Source organism: Microcaecilia unicolor, chromosome 2 (genome assembly GCF_901765095.1).
Source record: "Microcaecilia unicolor chromosome 2, aMicUni1.1, whole genome shotgun sequence".
NCBI classification, from domain to species: domain Eukaryota; kingdom Metazoa; phylum Chordata; class Amphibia; order Gymnophiona; family Siphonopidae; genus Microcaecilia; species Microcaecilia unicolor.
In genome coordinates, this window is record NC_044032.1 from 206,918,633 (window position 1) to 206,937,835 (window position 19,203).

Consider the following 19,203-nt stretch of genomic DNA (forward strand, 5'->3'; position numbering starts at 1 on the left):
GCCCGTCCTTGATTTAATTCTCCCGTCACCCAGTCAAAGAATTCAATGAGATTCGTTTGGCACGACTTCCCTTTGGTGAAACCATGTTGTCTTGGATCTTGCAACTTATTGGCTTCCAGGAAATTCACTATCCTTTCCTTCAGCATGGCTTCCATTACTTTTCCAATAACCGAAGTGAGGCTTACCGGCCTGTAGTTTCCAGCTTCTTCCCTATCCCCACTTTTGTGAAGAGGGACCACCTCCGCCGTTCTCCAATCCCTCGGAACCTCTCCTGTCTCCAAGGATTTATTAAACAAATCTTTAAGAGGACCCGCCAGAACCTCTCTGAGTTCCCTCAGTATTCTGGGGTGGATCCTGTCCGGCCCCATGGCTTTGTCCACATTTAGCTTTCCAAGTTGTTCATATACACTCTCTTCCGTGAACGGTGCTCTATCCAGTTCATTTTCAGGTGTACTTTTGCCAGTCCCTCTCGGTCCTTCCCCAGGATTTTCTTCAGTAAAAACAGAACAAAAGTATCTATTTAGCAAATTGGCTTTTTCTTCATCATTTTCTACATAGCGTTTTGCTGTATCTTTTAGTCTCACAATCCCCTTTTTAGTCTTTCTCCTTTCACTAATATACCTGAAGAAGTTTTTGTCTCCCCTCCGTACATTTCTAGCCATTTGTTCTTCCGCTTGCGCCTTCGCCAGACGTACCTCTCTCTTGGCTTCTTTCAGTTTCATCCGGTATTCCTCCCCGTGTACTCAAGGTGCGGTCGCACCATGGAGCGATACAATGGCATTATAACACCCTCACATCTGTTCTCCATACCTTTCCTAATAATACCCAACATTCTATTTGCTTTCCTAGCTGCAGCAGCACACTGAGCAGAAGGTTTCAGTGTGTTATCAACGACGACACCCAGATCCCTTTCTTGGTCCGTAACTCCTAACGTGGAACCTTGCATGACGTAGCTATAACTTTCTAACTGCTTTTACTACATTTTCTTGAAAAGAATTTCAGAGTTTAATTACACATTGAGTGAAGTAATATTTTCTTTGATTTGTTTTAAATTTATTACTTAGTAGCTTAATTGCGTGTTCCCTAGTCCCAGTATTTTTGGAAACAGTAAACAAGTGATTCACGTCTACCCCTTCCACTCCACTCAGTATTTTATAGACTTCTTATCATATCTCCCCCTCAGACGTCTCTTCTCCAAACTGAACAGCCCTAGTCGCTTTAGCTTTTCCTCATACGGAAGTTATCCCATCCCCTTTATCATTTTCATCGCCCTTCACTGTATCTTTTCTAATGCCACTATCAGGCTTATTTTCAAAAGAGGACGCCCATCTTTCAACACAAATCGGAAGATGGGCGTCCTTCTCACAGGGTCGCCCAAATCGGCATAATCGAAAGCCGATTTTGGGCGTCCCCAACTGCTTTCCGTTGCGTGGATGGCCAAAGTTCATGGGGGCGTGTCGGAGGCATAGCAAAGGAGGGACTTGGGCATGCCTAACACATGGGCGTCCTCGACCCATAATGGGAAAAAAGGCGTTTCTGAGGAGCACTTGAATGACTTTACCTGGTCCTGTTTTTCTTACGACCAACGCACAAAAAGATGCCCAAACTGACCAGATGACCACTGGAGAGAATCAGTGATCACCTCCCCTTACTCCCCCAGTGGTCACTAATCCTCTCCCACCCTCAAAAAAACATGTTTAGAAATCTTTTGTGCCAGCCTCTATGCCAGCCTCAAATGTCATACTCAGGTCCATCACAGCAGTATGTAGGTCCCTGGAGCAGTTTAAGTGGGTGCAGTGCACTTCAGGCAGGCAGACCAAGGCCCATTCCCCTCTACCTGTTACACTTGTGGTGGTAAATGTGAGCCCTCCAAAACCCACCAGAAACCCACTGTACCCACATCTAGGTGCCCCCCTTCACCCGTATGGGCTTTGGTAGTGTTGTACAGTGGTGGGTAGTGGGTTTTGGGGGTATTTTGGGGGGCTTAGCACACAAGGTAAGGGAGCTATGTTCCTGGGAGCAATTTATGAAGTCCACTGCAGTGCCCTGGCATGTCAGGGGGTCCAGTGCACTATGAATGTTGGCTCCTCCCACAACCAAATGGCTTGCATTTGGTCATTTCTAAGATGGGCGTCCTTAGTTTCCATCATCGTCGAAAATCAGAAATGACCAAGTCTAGGAACGATCATCTCTAAGGATGACCTAAATTTCAAGATTTGGGCGTTCTCAACCATATTATCGAAACAAAAGATGGACGTCCATCTTTCCCCGCCCCTTCACCGGGACGTTTTGTGAGGACGTCCTCAGCAAAACTTGGGCGTCCCTTTCGATTATGCCCCTCCACATCTCTTTTGAGATTCGGTGACCAGAACTGCACACAGTATTTGAGGTGCGGTCGCACCACGCAGCGATATAAAGGCATTCTAATATTCTCATTTTTGTTTTCCACTCCTTTCCTAATAATACCTAACATTCTACTTGCTTTCTTACCCACCGTTGCACACTGAGCAGAGGGTTTCCAACACATCATCAACAATGACACCTAGATCCTTTTCCTGGGCGGTGACTGCTAATGTGGAACCTTGCATCACACGTAGCTGTAGTTTGCGTTCCTCTTCACACATGCATCACTTTGCACTTGCTCACATTAAACATCATCTGCCATTTGGATGCCCAATCTCCCAATCTCGTAAGGTCCTCTTGCAATTTTTCACAATCCTCTTGCGTCATCAGCAAATTTAATTACCTCACTAGTTATTCCCATCTCTAGATCATTTAAAAATATGTTGAAAAGCAGCGGTCCCAGCACAGACCCCTGGGGAACCACACTATCTACACTTCTCCATTGAGAATACTGACCGTTTAACCCTTGAGGTAGTTTGTCAAATGCCTTTTGAAAATCCAGATATACAATATCAACTGGCTCACCTTTATCCACGTTTATTCATCCCTTCAAAGAAATGTAGTAGATTGGTGAGGCAAGATTTCCCCTGACTAAATCCATATTGGCTTTGTCTCATTAATCCATGCTTATGTATGTGCTCTGTAATTTTGTTCTATATAATAGTCTCTTACCATTTTTCCCAGCACCGACATCGAGCTCACCAATCTATAATTTCCCGGATCATCTCTGGAATCCTTTTAAAAAATTGGTGTCATTCAATTGGCTACCCTCCAATCTTCCGGTACCATGCTTGATTTTAAAGATAAATTACTTATTACTAGCAATAGCTCTGCAAGTTCATTTTTCAATTCTATCAATACTCTAGGATCATAGGAACAGACTCTGTGGATGCTTGAGCACCCACAATATTGAGAAAATTCCTTGCATGTGTCCAGGGAGGGGTTATGTCCATTGGGCTTAGCACCCCTAATAATTTTGAAAAGTTGTCTCCTATGTCTGGGATGGATACCATTTGCTACTCTTCAATTTGTCGAATTGCCCCATTATATCTTCCAGGTTTGCAGAGATTTGTTTCAGTCTCTGACTTGTCAGCATTGAATACCATTTCTGGCATTGGTATATCTCCCACATCTTCCTCGGTGATGACAGAAGCAAAGAATTCATTTAATCTCTCCACTATGGCCTTATCTTACCTGAGTGCCCCTTTTACCCCTAGGTCATCTAGCAGTCCAACTGATTCTTTTGCCGGCTTCTTGCTTGTAATACACCTAAAATGTTTTCACTATACGTTTTTGCCTCCAATGCAATCTTCTTTTCAAGGTCTCTCTTTGCCTTCCTTATCAGCGCTTTGCATTTGACTTGCTATTCCTTATGCTGTTTCCTTTTATTTTCTGTTAGATCCTTCTTTCATTTTTTGAAGGACTCTATTTTAGCTATAATAACTTCCTTCACCTCACTTTTTAACCCTTGCCCCCCCCCCCCCCCCCCCCCCCAGACAGTTACCATAAAGAGTTTGCAGTTAATGTGCATTATATTCTGTAAATAATGCACAGTAACTGCAAACATTTTACTGGGCTTTAGTAAAATGGCCCATAAATTAGATATAAACAAAACAGAAGAAATATCAGTAACCTAAAACAGTGTCTTCATCCACAAATTAAGGTGGGTCTAAAATCATAATTTCGGCAAATCATATATATGGCAAAAAAAAAAAAGATACAAATGAAGTTGAGCAGCATTCATGGCATGTTCTTAAGGAGGAGCTGGTGTGGATGACAACTGGCAACCCTCTTATCAAATGGGATATCTTATCAAAAACTTGGTAAACTATGCTTCTGTGATTCTTAAATACCTCTGTGACATAAATGACCAGAAGGCAAGTCTCCTTCAATTGAAATGAAGCCCTGGAATGAGGGGGCACAGGATGAAGATAAAAGGAGAAAAACTCAAGAGTAAACTGAGGAAATACTTCACAGAAAGGGTAGTGAATTCATGGAACAGCCTCTCGTCAGAAGTGGTGGAGATGAAAATTGTATCTGAATCCAAGAAAGCTTGGAACGTACTGTACACTAAGGGAGAAAAAGGGATAGTAGATCGCATGGATGGGCATATTGATAGGGCATATGGCCTTTATCTGCCTTCATTTTTCTATGCTTGTACTATTTATTATAGAGGTTGCATGCTCTATGTACTATTAACTTAATGAATTGGGCAAACATGCATTTAGTATGCATGCTATCAGATGAATAGCTTTCATAATAAATATTTTTAGCATGCAACTAGGTAAATCAGCATTAGATTGGAAGAAATGCTCTGGTGAATAAGTTAAGATGTTCAAAGCTCTCATTTTTCCTCCTTGGCTTGAACTCCTGTTATGATGGTGAGTGGAAAAGAGTTTGCTCTTAGAAGCCTTGTAGCCTTACCACCACAAAAACCAAAAACTATAAATAAATAACATCTGTCATTCCTAAGAATGCTATAGAACTAGATTTCTCTCTTTATATTCATTTTTTTTTCTTTTTACTGTGTTTGATATATCAGCCTTCCAATTCTATGCTCCTTTTTTTCCTTTTTTTTTTTTTGTCTGTCACTGGTCACAGAAGAAGGTAACAACTACAGCTTCAAAAAAAGGAAATTGGTCAGAAAATGAGAACCCCTCCTCCACCCCACCCCCACCTACACCAATCCAAACTTCACATCTCTGGCATTAAAGAAAAACAAGGAAAGAAATTATGCAGAGGCTTGGCTTCGGTAAAGTTTGCTAATATATATTTTTGGGTGTAGCGGGGTTTGTGGTGTCTTATGTTTAGAGGGAATGGAGGGTATGGATATATGAGGTAGGTATAAATGGAAAGTGTGGGATGTGGTGTTTGTGGGGTTGGGTGAGGATGCGTGTGTAAATGGAAAAGGTGTGTGTAGTAGAAGCATGTGTTTTGGATGTGGGGATAAGCATTGGGTGTATGTGTGGGATATATCGGGGATGGATGTTTGGAGGGGGTGCTTGCTGGGTAGGGTTTCTGTAGATAAGATGAATTCCTAGAGGAGTTATATTTGTATAGGGAATCGATCTACGTTTGTAAGTAGCCTATCCGCCTTATTTTCCAAAAGTGATGGGCGCCTAGATTTTGACCCAAATCGGGAGATAGGCGCCCATCTCGCAAAGGCGCCCAAATCGGTATAATCGAAAGCCGATTTTGGGCGTCTTCAACTGCACTCCGTCGCGGGAACGAACAAAGTTGACAGGGGCGTGTCGGAGGCGTGGTAAAGGCGGGACTGGGGTGTGTTTATCGGCCGAGGAGAGATGTGCGCCTTCGGCCGATAATCGAAAAAACAAAGGCGTTTTTAGCGCGAATTTAGGTCACTTGTTTTGGACCCTTTTTTTTTCACGAACAAGTCCAAAAAATGCCCTAAATGACCAGATGACCACCGGAGGGAATCGGAGATCACAACCCCTGACTCCCCCAGTGGTTACTAACCCCCTCCCACCCTCAAAAAACCAACTAACAACTTTTTTTTCCAGCCTGTATGCCACCATCAAATGCCATACCCAGCTCCATCACAGCAGTATGCAGGTCCCTGGAGCAGTTGTTAGTAGGTGCAGTGGACGTCAGCCAGGTGGACCCAGGCCCAACCCCCCCTACCTGTTACACTTGTGGTGGTAAATGGGAACCCTCCAAACCACCCCCAAAACCCACTGTACCCACATGTAGATGCCCCCCTTCAGCCATAAGGGCTATGGTAATGGTGTAGAATTGTGGGCAGTGGGTTTTGGGGGGGATTTGAGGGGCTCAGCACCCAAAGGAAGGGAGCTATGGACTTGGGAGGTATTTTACCTTTTTTTTTTCTTGATACAAGTGCCCCCTAGGATGCCCGGTTGGTGTCCTGGCATGTGAGGGGGACCAGTGCACTACGAATCCTGGCCCCTCCCACAACCAAATGCCTTGGATTTGTTCATTTTTGAGCTGGGCACCTTCGTTTTCCATTATCGCTGAAAAACGAAACCGCCCAGCTCAAATCTGCACATATCCAATGCATTTGCCCGGCACAAACCGTATTATCGAAAAAAAAGATGGGCGCCCATTTTTTTCGAAAATACGGTCTGTCCCACCCCTTCACGTACCCGTTCTCAGACATAGACGCCCATGGAGATGGGCGTTCGCGTTTGATTATGCCCCTCTATGTGGTTTTGAGAGAGCATTGGTAGGGTGTCTGTGGGTAAGTGTGCTAGGTTGTGTGCCTGTTGAATGTGTGTGTGAGGGAGGGGTTGTGTTTGTCAGCATGTCTGACTGACGGTACGGGTGTGTGTGTGTGTGTGTGTGTGTGTGTGTATATGGTGGGGGTGGGGGTGTATAGGTATGGAAGTATGTGTTAGAATTGGTTTCTAATGGAGAGTTCTGACTGTAGGCAGGAAAGTTGTGATAGGGCTGTGTATGGAAGGGGAGTTGTAGAGTATATTTTTAGAGTAAATAGTTGTATATGTATACATGAGAGTATGGTTGTAGGGGTTTGGTTGGATCATATCTATACATGGTATCTGTGTGTATCTATGTTCTGTGCTAAGTGTCAATTGAAAACCCATGCTGATTATTTTCATGTCTCTCTGGGGGCTATAGGTGTGAGTATGTTGGGGATAGGTGAATTTGTGTAGTTGGGGAGATGTAGATGTGTGCATGTCAAGGGGATGCATGCATACAGAAGTGTATATCAGTGAAACAGAACTGTGTGGGCCTATATATAGGAGTGCTCTTGTGTCTGTGGAGCATGAACATATATGGATGTCTTAAAGACAAGTTTGCATGTAATGTGTGTGGGTGTGTAAGCATGAGGTATGTAGGAGTGTTGTGGGTTTGGGATGTGTGTGTGTGGGAGGGGGGAAACTGTAGGTTTAGAGTGTTTGTGGAATGTATAGGGTGTGTGAAATGTTCCCTAGCAAGGGCAAATTGGGGTGACTGCCCATGGTCCTTGCTTTTGGGGGCTCTATATCACTGCAATGTAAAGTTATTAGATCACACCTCCTTTATTGTACAGCCTGGGATGAAATAAAAAGCCACACTGCCATCCCCATCTGATACAGTGCATGTGAGACCAAAGACACACTGGTCACTCATCCTCACCCCTCCAATGGAGGCAAGAAGGTGAAATGTAGAACCATCTCCCTCTGCAGTTCGATCAGTAAGACTTTGCCAGTGGGTCCAGTGCTTTTAAACAGCTCCTGCTGCCACTAATTCTTTACCCTCCTGTACTGATCAAGTAGCTGATTTAACTGGCAAGGGTAGGAGAGGAACTGTCAGCAGTAGGGATAGCTAGAAGTGAAAGAACACTGGTCTGATCTCTCCTGATCATGCCACAAAGACTGGAGCGAGGTAAGCAATTCCTCCCACAGAATACTTTCCGCAACCTAGTACAATCCACAGTACTCACCCATGCCGACTACTGCAACAGCATCTTCATCGGTTGCAAAGCCCAAATCATGAAAAAACTCCAAACCGCCCAAAACACAGCAGCCAGACTCATCTTTGGTAAATCACGATTTGAAAGTGCAACACCACTTCGTGAAAAACTTCACTGGCTCCCTATCAAGGAACGCATAAACTTCAAAGCCCACACAATGATCCACAAGATCCTCCATGGCGAATCTCCAAGCTACATGTCCAAACTGATTGATCTTCCAGCCAGGAACAGGTCCAAATCTTCTCGTACATACCTCAATCTTCATCTTCCCAATTGCAAAGGCCTCAAATACAAAACCTACTATGCATCCAACTTCTCCATTATAGGCAGCCAACTCTGGAATGCAATACCTCGACATATCCGAACAACCAATGAACACCTTCCCTTCCGAAAGCTGCTGAAAACTTACCTCTTCAAACAAGCCTACCAAAACAACCCAACTTAATTCCCGAACTTAATACACAACACTAGCACTACTCATACTACTCTCCCCCACATTTCTCCCTACTGCCCTACTCTTTATAACTGGATCATCTCTTGATTCTTTGTACCACACTTCGTGTTATCTCTGCGATACTTTGTACCATACTTTGTAAACCGTGATACTTTGTTCCATACTTTGTACCATACCTTGTAAGCCGCACTGAACCTGCTGTCAAGCGGGAAAGAGTGGGGTATAAATAAATAAATAAAAGAGGCCTCTGGAAGTTAGGAGACACAGACTTCATGTAAGAGACTTGGGAGTCAGGGGAAAAGTTGCGAGGAGGGAATGAGTGTGTGAACTAAAGGATGAGGTTGGAATTCAAGGTCATCCTTTGGGAGCAGGGTGGATCAATGCAACCATCCCCCATGATTTGCCGTAGTTCCTGCACTCCCCTAGGGTCTGTCTTAGTGGGGTGAATGGGTGGTATGTGTGTGGGAGTGCATGGGGTAAGGCATATGTGCATGTGTATCCTGGAAGTGTGGTGTGTGGAGAAAGTAGCTTTAAAGGTGCCTTTTGGTGCCATTCTTCACCAATTGCTTCAGTTATTTTTCCCTGTCTCTGTTGCTCAGTGCTGAAGGGATGAGAGCAGGGACTTTTGGAATGGAGCACTGGTCAACATTCTAACAGTTTCCAATAGAAAGCAATGGGGATTGTTTTTCGAGACTTAGATCTCTGGAAATACTGACCTAATGTTAACTGGTTTTCAAACATGTCCAAAATATTCACATTTTCTTACTTAATGCCAAAATTGGTGAACTTCTGCTCCTTTTTTGGAGAGTTTTTGTACCTAGACCAGACAGAGAGAAATCCCTTATATATAATTCCTTCCAGCATTCCATATGTTGGAAAGTATAACAATTAGGATAGCAACCTCATATTAATTTAGCATGCATTTTCCTTCCAAAGAAACAGAGCTGTCTTTATGCTGGTATAATTTAAAAAGCTAACCTGCAGTTGTTTCAATGAAATGGAGAACGGGGCTACAAAGGGGTGGTGTGGATGAGGAAGGGAAAGAGGAAATGGAAAAGAGCAAGCTGAACTATTTTTACCTTAATACTTGCAGCTCTTCCTCTGAGTTCTCCACTTCATCTCTAAGCCGACGCCAGCGAAGCAAGGCTTTCAGCTCTTTCTGGTCTTTTGCTTCCTCATGCAGCAGCTGCTTAAACAAATAGAGGCACCATTATTGTCTCCCAAACTTTTATAACAGAAAAAAAAATATTTGTTTTCCTATTCTTCCCATCTTAATGCAATACATGATTCAACAAGTATCCTTCATAATTTTAAAAGAGGTGAAAGATAAACATGGCAGGGCCTGTCTGGGGTACGTAGAATCCATACTGTATCATTATTGGCATTTTACGCAATAAGTAGTTTAGAGAGGGAGATACTTTAGAGGTCAAAGTACAAGAAGAGACCTCCTGAAACTCATAGCAATTAATTTCTGTTCTGCCACCGTCTACCTAGATAATTTTAGATATGTCATTTTCCCTCCCTATCCCGTTTTACTCAATTAAGTTGGGATATAGTAAGGCCTATATTCAATTAATTTGTCTCAGAGTATAGCCATGCAAATGTTGACAAGGGACAATTTATTCAAATGTGTAAGTTTAATTTGGCAATGGTTACCAATGTGCACATAATTTAAGATTCTCATGTTCATTTAAACAATGAAGTAGTAGGTAAAATAGTGGAAACTGTTATAAAGAATAAAATTACTGAACACAGAGACAAACAGGGCCGGTTTAACTTATGGAACAGGTGAGGCTGTGGGTCCACGGCACCAGCGATAAAGGGCGCCGAACGCCCGGGCCAGTAACATCATCGGCCCTATAAATTAAGCCAATGGTTCTCAACCGGTGTGTTGCAGGGCCGGCACATAGCAGCGGAGATTTTGTTTTCTAAACTTTGCTGGCACAACTGATTCGCTCTTGTCTTCTCCCCTTCCCCCATGGAACAAGCACCTTCCTCCCCACCCTCCCCATGGAACCAGCACCGCTCCCTCTTCTTTTCTCAACAACCCCGCCCCCCCAACCCCCCGAGTCCAGCACTGCCTTCTCTTATCCCACGTGGTCACTGCTCTGCTTGCAGCTGCCGCCGCTCGCAGGGCTGATGATGATTCATCGTCTGATGACCTCATCACCTACCTCACCCTCCTATTGATTGAATTTGGAGCCAGAATGAGGCTTGAGATGCACCAAGCCTCATTCCAACACCAAATTCGGCCAATAGGAGATGGAGACAGAAACGGAACTGGCAACCACCCGCAGACAACTTATTAAAGGAGCCCAATTGAGCAGGAAACCAGCGGAGTTGGTAACTTTGCCCTCAGTCTGTCATACCTGTTTTCTTTAGCAGCCCCTGCAGCAATAACAGGCTGCTTGAGCCAGCGCTGGATCCTTCCCTCTGCCACGCTCCGCCCTTTTGACACAACTTCCTATGTACGTGAGGGTGGGACGCATGCAGCAGAGAGAAGGATCCAGCACCGGCTCAGTCAGGCAGCCTGTTAATGCTGCAGGGGCTGTTAAAAAAAACCAGGTTTGATGGGCCGAGGGGAAGGGAGAACAGAAAGCGGTGCTTGACTGGGGGAGTTGGGGGTGTGACGGAAGAAGAAGGTGTTGGACTCGGGGGAGATCTGAAGGAAGAAGGAAGTGCTGGACTACTGACAGGGCTGAGGGAAAAAGAGGGAATAGTGCAGGACTCAAGGAAGGGCTGGGAAAAAAGCCAGTAGCGTTGGATTCACAGGGGAGAGGCTGAGGGAAAAAGAGAAATTGGTGCTGGACTCACAGGGGGCGGGGGTTACTGGGGGAAACTCCGGAGTGGTGCTGGACTCAGGAAGTGGCTGAGGAATAAAGAGGAAGTGGTGCTGGACTCACCGGGTGGGGGGGAGGCTGCTAAGGGATAAAGCAATAGAGTTGTTGAACTCATAGGGGGAGAGAGAACAAGAGGAAGAGTTGGATTCATTGGGGGGGGGGGGGGGTCTGAGTGAACAAGAGGAAGAGTTGCTGGACTCACAAGGGGGAGGCACTGAGAGAAGAAGGAGATGTTCTGGACTTTGAATTTTAGGTTTATTTATCCCTTTCTAAAGTGTATGGACCAGCTACCTTCTAATAGGTGGAATAAATAAACTAAGGCTACGTTTAGAATGAGAAATGTGATCATTTGTGTGTACTCACCAAGCACAATACCTAGGAATACATAAATCACCCAAGGCTGCAGCAGTTTGCTCTTTATTAGATACCTTATTTCTTATCAAGTATTTGCACAATTAGCAGATCAGTGATATCTCACTGGGAATACAGAACACTGCTACACAAAATTACTTCTATAACTGAGACTCCAAAGAATATACTAGCAACCAAATACTTTTATTTATTATTCTCCAAATATATGTACAATCAATTGCTTATGGGAGTACAGTACCACAGCTACACATAAGTGTTCTTCTGGGTCTGAGTCTCCAATGTTTTATTTTAGGGTCTTTTTCACCCTCACCCCAAATTACCAGCTAAAGCCAATTTACAGATATAAAAGAACCCAGGGTACTTATGAGAAAGCAATAGGGTTACTTGCCAATTGATTGGTTTCTCATGGGAGTGCAGCCTGGCCAGCACAAAGGTGCTAGCTGTGGCTGTCTCACCCCAAAGAAATAGGAAGTACCACCACTTATATACGCCCATTAACATAACAGGTCATTCTGACAATAATCCCATTTATTGGATATATGCTGATGTAATAGTTAACACTGATTGGCCATGATAATGAACTGATTAGCATTTACTGGAAAAGCTAACAATAGACCAGCTCTTACTGGAAGACTAAGGCCAAGATGCACTAAAAAATCGTTAAAGCCCTTCCCTTACCGATTCCCTTAGCGAATCGGTAAGGAACGGGCATGCATCAAGGAAAAGGAATGCAAATGAGCTGCTCATTGTAGCTCACTTGCATTCTCTATTCCATCGGTAACCAGTCAGCCGGTCAAGCATGCGTAGAGCAGCCAAGCGTTATGCTGGCTGCTCTGCGCATGCCAAATACGTCCAAAAAGCACCTAACACCCATGTAAAAAAAAAAAAAAGAACAAGCTGCGTGTCCCAAGTCCTCGTGAGGGACTTAAAAAATTTTTTTTTTAAAGTTATGGCACCTTCACTATGCCTGTGGCCATCCCTGCGCCTCCCGGGAAAGGAAGATGCCGCACCACTCACCCCCTTCACGGCCTGCTGCAGGAAGGCTCCGATGTGGCTCATCAGCAGGAGAGTGCAGTTGAGGACGTCCATCCAAAAAGACGTCCTTTTTGGACGTCCTCCCCTCAGCAATAATAAAAAGGGCCTTTTTGGACGTCCTTCACTCAGCTGAGAGACCTGTAAGTCTCTGAGCCAATCACAACGCGTTTAGCTGAGCTAAACGCGCTGTGATTGGCTCAGAGACTTCCAGGTCTCTCGGCTGAGTGAAGGACGTCCAAAAAGGCCCTTTTTATTATTGCGGGGGGAGGAGGACGTCCAAAAAGGACGTCTTTTTGGATGAATGTCCTCAACTGCACTCTCCTGCTACGATCGAGCCACATCGGAGCCTTTCTGCAGCAGGCCGTGGAGGGGGTGAGCGGCGCAGGTTTTTATTAAGTGAAGGATGTCTAAAAAGAACGTCTTTAGAGTGGGGGGGCGTTTCAGGTGGACGTCCAAAAAGGACGTCCCTGATGACATTTTTTTTCTTCCGATTTGCCCCAACGAGAGGTGTAGACCTCCTGTTAGGTTTTTCATAGTAAGGGGATTGGAAAACTGTAGTGTATCTCATTATAATAGCCTTGCAATAGCCTTTGGATCATTTGCATTCCGTTTTCGTTAGCTGCTACCGTGATCGGAAAATGGCTCGGAGATGCCTTAAGTGCATGCCAGGGTATACTACTTGCTTGTTAATGGCTCGTTAAGTTTAGTGCATCTGGCCCTAAGTCATCTTCCTGAGGAGTTGTCTTGTTCTGTTTTTCGCCAAAACATCTGTGACCACTAAGTTACTAAACAATGTTACTCTGTCTTTCCACCTATGCCCGTTCCTCTTTCTGCTCCATGATCATAAGTTCTGCAGTCCCACTTGAAGTTCAGGTTAAAATCATGGGCCTGTAAGATTTTTTCTCAGTTTAGATCCTGAACTAACGTCTCAGGCCTTGAACCAAAGCTCATAGCTGTAATAATAATAGACAACTTGAAAGGGAGGGCTTAGGGAAGAAGAGGAAAAGGTCCTGGACTTTGGGCGAGAAGGGAGATGTGCTGAACAAATGGAGGGGAAGAGGGAAGGAAGGGGACAGGTGCTGGATCTGCAGGGGTAGGGGGATAGGAGAGATACCAGACTATGAGTGAGGGAACTGGGCAGAGAGAAGGAGAATGGCAGACCATCGGTGGGGGGAGGGTGCTGGGCAGAGGGGGATACGAAGGACCATAGGTGGAGGGAGAGAGTCAGTAAGAGGAGAGATGTTGGACCCACAAGAGATGCAGGTACACAAACCCTGATGCCATGCTCCTTCCTGATTTGTGTTGGCGGTAAAGCAAACTTAGCAGGCTTTCACTTCTGGTGTGCAGTTTGCCACTTACACAACCTGGGAAGGTGCGTGGCATTGGGATATGTGTAGCAACATCTCCTGGCACCAGGCTCCTGAGTAGGATCTCCTCTCTGAGCCAATGCCCTTCTGAACGCTGAAGCTGCACTGTTTTGAGCAGTGGGGAAAGGAGAGAGGGTACAGGGAGTTTCTGGACCATAAGGGGGGAAAGGGAAGACAGAGGGGACATGGAGTTGCTGCAGAATAAGGGTGGATGGGGAAGGGAGAGAGGACAGGGAAATGCTGCACTACAGTGGTAGAGAGAGGAGGGTAGGTGGATGACAGGGAGATGCTGGTTTACAAGGGTGTAAGAAGGGATAGGGAGGGGAGATATTTGGCATGTTGGAACCATGTGGGAGAGACCATGGAGGTTCTCAAGGAGATGAGTGAGAGGATAGTAAGTTGTATATCATAAAGGCCATGAAAAGGTGCAAACCATAAATATTTCTAGTTTTAATATAAGCTATTTTGCTTCTCTTGAGCTGACAGCAGACTTAAAGAGTTGCAAAAGAATTATAAATGTGCTTTTTCTGAAAAATACCTTTCTAAGGCTATAGAAATTTGTGGTTTGACATTTTGGCTTGTGCTAACTTGTGCAAAGTTGCTGGTCAGCAACTAAGCCAGAGACTCCTATGACTAAGGACACCTGCTGTATCCAGATAAACAGTCAGAAGGAGAAGTGAGTGGGTGTGGGTAAAACTGTAAGGGTGGAGGGGGCTAGAATGATAACTGTACATACCAAGAACAAAGGTCACCCCATATCAAATAAAAACGTATGCGTATATGCATGACAGGCCCTAATTGCCAATATAATAAGGGAATAAAATGATAGACTTTGATGAAACATGAGACGTCACAACAGGAAACAGAATATTCTGGAAAGATGCATATTCATTAGGTAGGAAGGATAATTATAATGAAAAAAGGAAGAAAAAAGTATTTAACAGAAACAGAACTGAGGATGGAGAGCCTCAATGTGCCTACACTAGCAGGTGGACATATTGACAGCTCCCAGGGAAAACTCTGTTTTTATTTGCTACATATTATATTGTATTGGGAGTTTATTTGTTACTATTTTAATAATTACTGATTGGCTTCTTTGACAATTTGAATAAACATTTATTATGTCTAATACTTATTTAGTAACCAGAGTTTTTCTTGCCTGGAATTCTGCTTGGGGGAGTAAAGTTTTTACTCCTTCAGAAGGTTACTTCTGTCCCAGAGGCAAATCAGAAGTATACAAAGTACAGAGGGTAGAATTGTACTAATGGGGAGTGAGTGAAAGAGAAGGGTATAGGAGGCCAAAGAAGGAGTGAGACAGGAGATGTAGGGGTGAGAGGAGGAGATGGAAAGTTGATAGATAAAGACATGTGAAATATAGGTGGAGGACTGAGCAATGAGGTGAAATTTGAGGGGAGAGACAGAAAAGAGAGAAAGAGGAAATATATCAGAGAAAGATATAGTGAGGGAATGGAAAAAGATAAGAGGTAAGTGGAGAAAGGACAAATATACCGCACCCACAGGAAAGAGAGCAGAAGACAGACAGGAAAGCAGACTGGGACCAACATGCTTAGAAAAATAAAGTACCCAGACAACAAAGGTAGAAAAAAGTGTTTAATTCTGAATTTATTTGGTGGAATATGTTAGCTTTGGGAAATCTTACTGTGATCTAAAACACTGATGGTTAAGCTGACACTGAATTTAACATAGAGACTTTCCTTGAAACAGCTAGTTCAACGAACCATGAGTCATGTCGGATTATGTCCCTGATCCGGCAGCGGAAAACTAACTCAGATGAGTATTCTATTTAAATAATTAAACATAATAAAAGAGTTTAAAATGCTAAGGATTGTGAGTGATTAAGTAATAGTAAGATTTAAAAAATATTCTTGCTGTTGCAAATTCTTGAACATAGTGAGTTACACCGCTGATGCAAGCAATGTAGTCATTGAAAGTTTGGGGACTGTGATTTCCTATATCTTTAGAATCTTTAGCTTTGGGAAATGTGCATCATGGATGATTTGGGATTTTTTTTTTCAGTACAAGAGGAAATGCATTTCTGTTTTTATTTTTCCTATGTTGTGGTACACACCTAGTTTGACTTCTTGGGTTTCCCAGTTAAATTTTTGCCTTTATATTTCTAATTTGTGATCCCTCATTCTATATTTGGTGTATGACTGAGGTGTGGTGTTCTGTTGGCAAGTAGGTTCTGGGTAGAACTCTGTAGCAGTCCCACTTGTTCTGTTTTACCAATAATAGGTGTGTTGGTATTCTAGGGCCCTGTGTAATATTTGTAGTGCTGCCTTTTCTTAGGTAGGGTTCTTGTTGTTTAAATCATACTGTTCTATGGTAATTTGCTACATATATGTTGTTAGGATTTTTTTTCAGGTTTTGTGTTATTGCACAATGCGCCTGGTAGTGGAGACTAGAGAGATGTATTTAACTATTAATGAGATAATGTGAGAATCAGAATTTTTAAAAAAATTTGTGCTATTTATGATCTTCACCTGTTGAATGGGTGGGGGGGGGGGAAGAATTGATAGGGTTTTTATGGATGCAGAAAGTATTTAAATTTAATTTATAAGAACTGACATACTGTATCAGACCAAAGGTCTGTGAAGGTAATGTATGCAGTGTGTCACAGATACAAGCATCATTCATTAAGTGTGTCCTGACTGAAAAAAGGTTGAGAACCACTGGGTTAAGCCAAGGCACTAAAATAGTAGCAGGCGCCTGGGATTTCCTACCACCAAATTTTTCTAAACTTACTTTTCTGCTGTCAGTGCCCAGAGAGCATTTTTACACTTGCCCAGTGGTTCAAGCTCACTGGTGTAATTCAAAAGTGCCCCATTGTCTCTTTACTGCTGATATAGGGGTTGCCACCCCACTGATTTTAACTTGTCCCACCATTCCCCATCTTGCCCCCTTTAGCCCCCCCCCCAAACATCTGAGTCACTGGCCTTGGGACCCTGACCTATCCAGTTTTCTGGATATCCACAGTGAATACACGAGAGGTTTGCATGCATTGCCTTTGTTATATGGAAACTTCTCATGTACATTAATGATGGATATCCTGAAAACCAGAATGTCAAGGTATGCCCTTGGAAATGGATTGAGAAACAGATGTTTAAATTATTGAATTGTATTTGACCCCAAGGCAGGGCATGTGGGAGGCAGGGCAGGGACAGTGCAGGTGGGAGTTGGGGGTGTGGCGGGGGTTACAAAAACAAAAATTGGTCCAGGGCACTACAACCTCTAGAGCTGGCCCTGTAGACAAAGATGGTTCAATCTGACAAAGTCAGCATGAATTCAGCCAAGGGAAGTCATGCCTCACCAATTTGCTTAATTTCTTTGAAGGCGTTAATAAACATGTACAAAAAGGTGAGCCAGTTGATGTAGTGTATCTAGATTTTCCCTCATGAGAGACTCCTGAGAAAACCGAAAAGCCATGGGATAGGAGGCATGTGGATTAGAAACTGGTTAATGAACAGAAAACAGAGGGTAGGATTAAATGGCCATTTTTTCTCACTGGAGGAGGATAAATAGTGGAGTGCCAGCACCAGGAATGCAGGAAAAATCCCAGCTCGCTTGATATTGATATCTGGATTTTCTACCATCATCTGAAACTTAACATGACCAAGACAATTTCTTATCTTCACCCATAACCCCACCTCCCCCTCTCTGTCTATTTCTGTGAATAATACTGTCATCCTCCCAGAATCCTCAGTTCATAACTCCAGGGTAATCTTTGACTCCTCTCTCTCTCTCTCTTTTCCTTCACATATTACTTCCTGCTTAGACTACTGCAACCTGCTCATTACAGCTGTCCCACTGAACTCTCTCTCTCTCCCCTTGAATTTGTTCAAATTTTTTTTTAATTTTTAGAAGTCTTTATTTAATAGAAACGGACAATATATATGTAACCAATTTACACACTCAGTACAATACTCGAGTAGCTAACAATGATAAGTTAACTCAAGTCCCAACAAAATCCGCCCACCCACTACCTCACACTTCCATCAATACTTCAATACTTTTTGAAAATATTTTATTGTATATGCCCCCCATTTCCCCCCAATACCTCCCAAACAGTTAAAAAAAAAAAAAAGGGAAAACCCCTCACCCCCCATGCCCCCCGACCAAAATCAAACCCATTCCACAACCACCCTCCTCAACATGAACAGTGAAGAACAAAAGGCTCCCATATTGCCTCCCATTTAGACAAAGTTTTGTGTTGTAGTGCCCACAACCGCTCTATCTCACAGACATACCACAACTTGTTCACTCATTTTATCAAAGAAGGAACACGAGAGGACTTCCAATTGGCGGCCAACGTAACCCTGGCAGCCGACATTGCGTGGCGAACCAGAAGAGACTGGGATGTGGTCAGGCCAGGAGGACTCTTAGGAAAAATAAAAAAATCAGGGGCCCACTTAAGGGGCCGACCAATCCATTGCTGAAGACGATGCTGAATCACCTTCCAAAATGGCCTGACTTTACTACAGGACCACCAAATATGCCCCATAGTACCCCTCTACTCCATCTAACTCTATGCTCCATCAATCCCCTTGCCAGCCTGTGTTGATACAAATCTGGTCAAAATTTTGCTGCACGACGTACTCTCTGCCAGTGTCGCTACACTAACAAAACTCTTCTTTTCAAGTCACTTTATTGGCTCCCTGTCCATTTCCACATACAGTTCCAAACCTCTTTTACTCACCTTTACCTACAAGTCCATTCATTCTGACCAAACACATACTGCACACATTAAAAAAATGAGACAAATTAACAAATGCTGAATAAAATTATTACCTACCAAATTAACATCTCTCTGCCCCATAAGTGACATTGCTGAAGGGCTGTCTGTTAAGGTTTCCCTCTTTGCAGATTATATCAAAATCTGCAATAGGCTAGACACCCCTGATGGTGTGGATAACATGAGGAAAGACTTAGTGAAGGTAGAGGAATGGTCTGAAATTTGGCAACTAAGATTTAATGCTAAAATATGCAAGGTCATGCATTTGGGCTGCAAAAACCTGAGGGAGCGGTACAATATAAGGGAAGAAGTACTTCTATGCACAAAAGAAGAGCGAGACTTGGACGGTGTAAGTGCTTGAGCTTAATTTATAAGCATATATTTTCACTGTTTTGCTAGTATTCTATAAATAGAAGAACATAAGAATAGCCATACTGGGACAGACCAGTGGTCTGTCTAGCCCAATATCCTGGCAGAAACCCAAATAGTAGCAAAATTCCATGCTGCCAATCCCAGGGCAAGCAGTG

General features: G+C 43.6%; 1 protein-coding gene across 2 annotated transcripts in view; it reads right to left on the reverse strand.

Moving 5' to 3' along the window:
* The window catches only part of LOC115463279 (aminopeptidase O-like), a 382,003-nt gene that overhangs the window by 112,312 nt on the left and 250,488 nt on the right, over nucleotides 1-19,203 (reverse strand). The window contains exon 7 of one of the 2 annotated variants that reach the window (XM_030193650.1): nucleotides 9,389-9,495. In XM_030193650.1, coding sequence (XP_030049510.1) covers nucleotides 9,389-9,495 — 107 coding nt within the window. Of the gene's footprint in view, nucleotides 1-9,384; nucleotides 9,496-19,203 lie in introns of those variants that run through there. The other variant, XM_030193651.1, reaches the window with a different exon arrangement.